Raw genomic sequence first — 8,608 nt, forward strand, 5'->3', positions numbered from 1 at the left:
CTTCATCAGTGGTCTTGGAAATAATTCTTATATTTAATTATTCGTAAATAATTATTTTTGAGACTGCAAGTACCAGGAATCGAACTCGGGTCCTTATATATTTATATAATATATATATATGGCCTATATATTTACTATTTGATGTAATTAATTTGGAGCTTTCTTTCTTTCAACATACAAAATGGAGACTATAATCCTATAGGCGAATGTGAGAGGTTTTCTTCGCTTTGGACCAACCACTTTATTTTTTCTTGCAATCAGATGATCACCGGAATACTTTAAATAATACTTTAAATCTAGTGTACTATAAAAAGATGCAATTTTTAGTCCACTATGAACAAAACCTATATACATTATAAGCACACCTTCGCCTAGTCTTTTGCTATCTTTAATATATCAGTCATTTCACTGATCTTAACTATACGGTTATTCAAAATGATTTGGTCACTGTTTGGATGTTTTCTGGGGTGATCAGTTAATGCAGGCGCATGGGATGACTGTTTGACAATGTTTATATCACAAATAAATACTTGATATTGATTAAGATCGCCATAATACTTTTTTATTTTTGCTGAATTTACAGAATATTTTTTTTTTTTGCATAGACTAAAAGTAAACTCACATAAGCAATTTAACTCAATAAATAATGATTAAAAAGTGATATAATATAATTTCAATTCTTATTGTTGAATGATATATGAATGATGTTTCCTGATAGCTAATTTCAAGATCTACTGTAAGTTGTGCTACAGCTGAAAAAATAAATTTTAAATAAGTAATTTTTAATAAATATATTTTATACTTTTTTTTTACTAATCATTTTTTCTCTATGAGTGCTTTCCTAGAAAAATGTTAGTTCAGGTCCTGAATTTTTTCTACCTATGTTTATGTATATATGATCCTTTTTATATATATATATTGTTTATACATATTGTTTATATATGTATATATAATTAAAGTAATATTAAATATTTTTTTTATTCTATTTATTAAATTTTACTTATTAAAGTAAAATGAAATAATTATTTATTTATTTTAATTTTAATAAAGATAGTTGTGATACTAATTGAAGGCAGACATGTATCAACCTCTTTACTTACTGTTAACAAATACCGTAATATGTAATACGGTCTTTGCGTTTAATAAAATATCTAGTTCATTCACCCTTAAGAATTTAGTGTAGTAATGAACCTTTTATGTTTTATTAAGTGTACTTTACACAGTTCAGTTATTTTATTAATTTAATTCTTTATTTATTCAATTTATTAAATTTTTTAAATTTTATAAAAAAATATAACTTTTTATTTGCAAAGGACAGTTCTCTCTGCATCTTCATTTCTACGAGTCCTTTGCAGATACGAAAAATATGAAAAGCTGCCCTCTATTGTTAGCTAGTAGGATATGAAATCTGCATGAATGAGATCTAGATGCTTCTACCTTAGAAACTGTGTCCACACTATTATTTGCGTTGCTGCAAAGACCGTAATCTTTAAAGACGTAGAAACAAATACCGTAATATTATGAAGACATCGTAACAAAGACCGTAGTATAATAAAGATGTTGAAATTCATCGGAAAGTTACACAGAGCTTTAGAGCTTGTACTGCCCGAAGTCTGGGTTTAAATTTAATGATTCCAGGAACGGTTTTTGTCAGTTTTTAAAAATAAAGAATTAAAGAACAATCATCTACTTACCGTAATCCAACTATATCCTGTACAAGACGATGCATAATGACTCGTACAGTTGTTGTTTCGTGTATCAAGTTTAACGATAAATAGCATAATGGAATAACTTGCTTCTGACCTATTTTAATTTGTGCCTATTACGAAGTGTCCGAGAGTGATTTACAGAAATTTCGATCTAAAAGATCCACCTAACTCTTTTCAGCTATTCACAAAAAGAGACAATGAAATTTTGCAATTAATAGAGAAAACCGACACACAAGCTTGGAGCATATACTGAAAACATAAGCACTAAACATTAATCACTTAACAGTTGAAAATGATTTAAAAAGACCAGACTTCATCGACATATAGTGTAATGGAATAAGTGTCTTGTAATTTGTTTTTAAATTTAAATTTTTAATAATATTCATAGTTATTAAAATTTAACATTAATAATTTTATTTTTATATGGATTTAAATCATTTTGATAATATGTAGGCTTCACTGTTGTAACTGGAAGTGGTTTATTTTTATACTGCTTACGTAGACGAGCATACACACCGATTGTCAAGAAATAAGCCAACTCTATGGCACTTAACAATGAGGCTCCAAGAAAAAGTCCTATTATGCCGCCAAAGCTAGCTGAAATTGAATATAAAATAAGTTGAATTTTGTTATAAATAATAATTTAAAAAAAATTAAAGTTAAGTCTTTGTTTTTAAGTGTTTGTAATTAAAAGATATTTCTGATTTTTTTTATTTACATGTTAAATAATTATAAAATAATTCTAAACCTATTAAACATAATCAATATCAGTCCCTCTGCGATTGAAATTAAATTACGCAGTTATCTGTTGGGAACATTTTTGGCAAATATTTCTAGAATTGTCCTGAACCCTTCAATAAACAATCTCCAAGGAACAGTTATGTTACACTATCTATTTTAAACAGACCTATAACAGGGATATATATATTAAATATCAGGTAGCTAGCTATTTATGGAAATGGGTGTACACTTAGTTTGTAATTTAACTAAATATGCTACTGTAAATTCTTGACCTGGCTAAATACATTTTTATATAATAGTATGTATGCTATGTCAGTATGTCACTATAGAGTTTCTACATGAATTGTACATCAATTCTAACATATTCACAATCGTATAGTGTTTCATCACATTTACTGGTTCAGTTATATGTTTTATATAGAAATTTGATTATAAAACCACAAATATGCTAGATTGTTGATTAAAAAGGAGTGTATATTCAATTTTTATATAAGAACAATTGCTTATTGATAATAATTTGAGTGTCCCAAATATACAATCTCTCTAGATTCATACTCAACATTAGTCACATATTATCGATATTAGACGATATCTGGTATATCAAAACAGCAAAAAATTTTTTATGTGATGAAACTTATGCGTGAGAGACATGGTTGTTTAATATATGACATTGTTATACCCTATCCAAATTTCTATTATGTGCTTAAAATTAGAATTGAAATGCCTAGTCTATATAGCCCATTACAGCGGAGAGTCAAACTTTTGAAAACCAATAATTAAGTTATTAAAAACAAAAATTACATGTTCATTTGTTCTTTTCTTAATTACAAATGCTATAATCTATTTTTTAAGAACTCAAGCTATATATAATTTTGGTTGGGTAAAGATATAAACTGATAAAACTTATGAAACTCTCAATCAGTTAGTCTTAGCATAAATTCGTAAAAATAAAATTTTAGTCAAAGACATCGGTGTGTTTGATCTTTTTGCTATTGATGATATAGAGATATATTTATGTAACTACAAATATATTAATACTTTAACGTACCTAATAATTCCACAAATGTAAAGCGCATTCTTGTGCTATACTTGATGATATTTGCTGTTTGATAGTGAATGTCAAGGTGGATCATTTTAACTTTGTCACTGCCATTGATTCTAAAAGATAGACATTTAATTTGATTAGTACATTTTTTTAATATTAATTAGAACTTATTGCTTACCCTTCCAGTGGTACGCTGGTAAAATAATAGTCGAAGATCAACTGATTGCAGCTATTGAGACAATTACAGATCATAGATTCAGTATTTACATCATCGATATATTCACTTTCAAATACGTGATGCTCTGAGCTAAATATATCTACAATATTAAATGACATAAAGTTAAACACCAGATAAAATGATTGAAATTAATTAAATCTACTTACTATTGTGGGTATAGATACATTTGAAGTCCGTGGCTCTGCAGTCCGTGAAATTATCTATTCGATATTTTATAAAAAAAATGTTGGCTGTGATTGTTTTTTTGTATAAATAATCAACATAAGGTAATAATTTTTATTATTATAAACATTATTGCGGAGCTGAGCATGATGCTACAGAGCACACATTCTTTGAGTGCAATAAGTGGGTACCCGAACGAGAAGTGCTAGCGGCGCAAGTTGGTGTTTTCTGCTCAAGAACGTAGAGCACTTTTTGCTGAAAAGATCCTCTGATTGAAAAAAAAAGATCTCGACAGAAGGCAGCTAGAGCAAGCAAATGTATTACATCAAGACAAAATACAAGGCTAGTTGAATGACTAGCAGATGTACTACCTTGAAGTAATACTACTTAGTCCCGGGGTAAAACAAGGTAAAAAAAACATTAAAAACATAATTGTAGCGCTTCATTATTGGAAGCAATTTGAACTCACGTAAGTTTGTGGCCTATTGTGATAGCATGGGGAGACTTACATCACCCAATTTTATTGTCTGTGCCTGAACTTATAACATCATTGATTAGTTTTTAGAAGTAATTTTAAAATGTTTCTCAATGAAGAATTCATGTATTATATATGTATGTAATATTGGTAAGCTATCCACACAGAAGTAATTATTACATTTACCTTGTTTGGATTTTGGAAAAAATACACTAAGACTGCAATTGCAATATTTAACTACGTATTCCTGATGACAACGTGTGCGGCAATTACCTCTCCAATAAAGTAATTCCGGTATTTTCTTATACAAGGGATGATGAGATTCATCCTAGCATGAATAAAGTATAAACAGAAACGACATTTTAATATACCAAAATACTATATTTGATAAAACACTACTTCAAAGAAACATTTTCTCTCCTCTACTGGAACAACTCGAGCTCTTTGTTCCGTTTCGGTTAGCTGTGCTGTTATAGCAATTTTTGTATATGTATTGAAATTTATGAATCTCGCATCATTGTGCCATTGTTCAGGTTGTTTGATCATTATCTAAAATTAATTCATATGAAACTGTATACTTATCATATAAGATATTTCTTACATAAACACCATTGGTAGCGTTGAAGCCCGGTCTCATTTTTGCTTCATCCAATATAATATCCACTTCTAAACCGGAACTTTCTCCAGACTCAGCATTATGGTATGGATAGTATTTATCATTTTTCTAAAATATATTGCATTTGATAATGAATATTATTTTATTAATCTACAGTCTACTTCAACACGTACTTATATTTTTAATTAATTTGATAATCTATACATCTATACATATAACACTTGATAAGAGCACGCTGATCAATTTTGATTATTAAACATTTTAAAAAAAATTACAAATTCCAGTTTATATAAAAACAAACTGAGTCATTATTATTATTTAAAAATTTGTTTTATTAATTTTTATAGGCAAGAATAACCCAAACCATTTAAATTAATTACAGCTGAATTAAATTAATTACAGGTTAAAAAGTGTGGTAACACTGTTCACCATGAAGATATCTCTTGATTTTGGAGTCACAAAAAAATTATTAATAAACCATTAAAACAGGGGTCTATTTCAGTATATTTCCCGTACTCATATAAGATAGTCCACATAAAGGCAGCGACTTTTCAGAAACTTTAACACAGTAAATCCAAAACGAGCTAAATGACATACTGTATAAGTAATTGTAAAATTCATGTATTTGGTTTTCTAATCGATTAGAATTTGAAAACGAACAAATTTTGTAAATTTAACTTATTTTTTTTTCATTGGAACGATAACAACCTCACACGTGAAGAATATACGCATGCCATTTGAAATATGAGCTACAGAATGGCTTTAAAAACTATATAAAAGCATGGCCATTATTATATGTTTGATAGCCATAACTTCATTAGCACCGCTACCAAAAAATTGGCAAAATTTGCTATATGTCTTTCATAATAACAAAAGCAATTAACGATGAAACACGATTTAACTGACTGGTTGAACTGGTTAAGTAGTTAGATTAGGTTAGGTTATACCGGCGATCCAAAGGGGATCTAATTAGGCCTATGGGCCCATTGCGCTATCATGTAATAGAAAAACTTGAAGTTTAAAACCACCTGGAAACTTTGGCGAAGCTTAAATTGTTGTTTAGTGTGAGGTCTTGAAGTTTATCAAGATTCTCAAAATTTTTAAAAATCAGTTCGATTATCTAACGTAAAACTAACTGAAACTACTACAATTATTACAATATTAGCTGATTTTTATTCAGTGATGATGCCTTTTCAGTTTCTTTTTTTTATTTATAATTCTCTGGAAAGCAATTTTCATATATCAAGCATTCTGTGAACGTTATCTCTCTGGAATCTTCTACTGATTCTTGATCATTAAATTATATAGTTTTTCACTAGATAATACTGTTATGATTTTAAATTAATCACACTTCACAAAAATAATAGAATAAAAAGTTAAATAATAATAAGAAAATAAATATATTCATATCTATATATGTATATTTCTGAAACTTTTCTTTTCGTTCTCTTCGGGTCTCGTCAGGTTTCTCATTCTATATTTTTATTTTCCCTTGATTACTACTGCCTGTTTACGTTATATCTATTAGATACGCTGTGGTCTAACTGCAACATAGTACTAGAATAATTAACTATTTCTACTACATAAAATAAATCGGTCAAACGCGTTGCCCATAACTTCAGTGAGTCAGAGTTACCTATGTAAATCTTCGTATCTACGGCTTATTCCCTCAAGTACTGTGGTACGAGTGGTACGAGTATTAGTAAAATTTATAATACTCCAATTAGAGAAATATCAATAATAATTAATTATTATATTGTAAACAGTTTCACAACTTATCTTAACCTATTCTTTAACCTTTAACCTGTCTTTACCCTTTTCTTACGTTTAAGCACAGCTAAATTGGAAGAAGAATTTAAGTTCTGTTTAAGTATCTATTTGAGCTTACCTTTCTTTCCTTTTTACCTTTATCAATTACTGAATTAAAAACTTGACAAAATCCAACTTCGGTTCGCTCCATGGTAAATAAATCACAACAATTATATGACTTTCGACGCCAATAACACTTATCTGAAAATAATTCCTCGCAAGTAAAGGAGAGAAAGTTTACGACTTCCAGAACATTAACATCTTTTATAAGCGATAGTTGCTTTTCAGTGGTTGCGTTGTTGAAGAGTCTCGCCAAATGAGAAATTTTATTAAATCTCAAATCTTCAAAGTGTTCAAAAAATGTATTGAAAACATCTATGCTCTCCTTAGAAACATTGGAAGGCAGGAAAAGCGAGCGAGCCGCACTTAGACGTTCATAGTTAATGCGATTACGGGCGCAAATGGCAATTGATGGAAATGAGATGTAGAATATTGGATGGACCGAATTCATAATAGTTGTCTGTATTCGCTGTGTGTAATATAAATCGGCCAGTTCAAAGTAAGTTAATATAGCACCTATAGATGTTGCCACAAGTATAAGAAACCAAATTGCTCTGTGGATTACCCAAAATTAGAGAAAGTTCAACTTTATATATGATATAATATGTTATATAGAAGTTTATAGACTTTTAATTACTTTTCAAATTTCTGCACTCCATCGTCAGTCAAATAATGTACACAGTGTAGAGATGAAATATCACAATATTCTTTTCCAAGATGTGCCAATATTTTTTTTATTGAAACTTTTGATTTTTTTGCTTCAAAAGTTTGCAATTTATTTCTCTTGTACGCTTGGTTCTTGAAGAGTTGCAGTTCATTCAGATGCGCCATGTATGAGTGGCTTTGAGGTGCGTTCACGTTTGATGACACTTTCATTTTAAGCATAATCCAAAAGGAATCAGCCATTAAATAGTGTTAAATGAATAATTAAGTGCTGTATTTATTTAACAAATACGTGTATAATACTGCACCATTAATCAAATTTTATTTTCACTAGAAGCTACCAAAAATGATTGGATTTCTTTCTGATTATGAAACCAAAAATCACGTAATGTTATTTATAAAAAATAAACTTCCTAATTGCTTTATTCTTGTTTGATTTTCTTAGTTAAATATCTTAAATATCTTAGCTGTCATCGCTTCTCTTGTATTTCATAGATGGTCCCATTTTATAGCTTGCATAAAACTATAGAACCGATTCTGCAGTAAGTTGTGTTTAACATTCCTTGTGCTATTATCATGTGTGTAACCCAGAAATGAAATTAAGGGGGCTTATTATACTAATAGTATATATAGTCTTAGTTCTTTAGTATTAACACCAGCCCCTCACCTTTTTATATAAAAACTGCAACTACACAAATTCTTAAAATGGTATTTTTTGTGATAAATAAGAGTTGAATGTTAGCTTTCATTAAATCTTTTATATAAAGAGGTTTTTGGAACAGTAGTGAACTACAACAACAAAAATTCTTTTTAATATTATTTTAATTAATTGAGTTTTTGGCCGACTATACAGCTTTTTCGATTATTGCCAAACACCCATCATCAGTGGTCTTGGAGATATTTCTTGTTTTTAATTACAAAGCGATGTAAACACTAATATATAGCTCACAAAATAGAAAGTCATACTCTCCATTATAAGATATCAGTATTATTTTGATTTAAATCGCTGCCGAACTATTTGTTTATCACTTTTCGTGTTCCGAGTATTTTCTAAAAATAGTGCAGCTGTTCTACTAACGAATTCCAAACT

At 29.0% G+C, this 8,608-nt stretch overlaps 1 protein-coding gene across 1 annotated transcript; it reads right to left on the reverse strand.

The window, feature by feature from the left end:
* Positions 1-3,481: 3,481 nt before the first annotated feature.
* On the reverse strand, positions 3,482-7,761 carry LOC119674544 (pickpocket protein 19-like). The gene is made up of 7 exons (XM_038085688.1): positions 7,493-7,761; positions 6,875-7,409; positions 4,972-5,094; positions 4,770-4,919; positions 4,557-4,698; positions 3,674-3,812; positions 3,482-3,608 (listed from the first exon to the last, which is right to left on the reverse strand). Exons 1-7 carry the CDS (start codon positions 7,759-7,761, stop codon positions 3,482-3,484), a joined length of 1,485 nt encoding a protein of 494 aa, XP_037941616.1.
* Between the last annotated feature and the right edge of the window lie 847 nt (positions 7,762-8,608).

Source organism: Teleopsis dalmanni, chromosome 2 (genome assembly GCF_002237135.1).
Source record: "Teleopsis dalmanni isolate 2A chromosome 2, ASM223713v2, whole genome shotgun sequence".
Classification (NCBI taxonomy): Eukaryota; Metazoa; Arthropoda; class Insecta; order Diptera; family Diopsidae; genus Teleopsis; species Teleopsis dalmanni.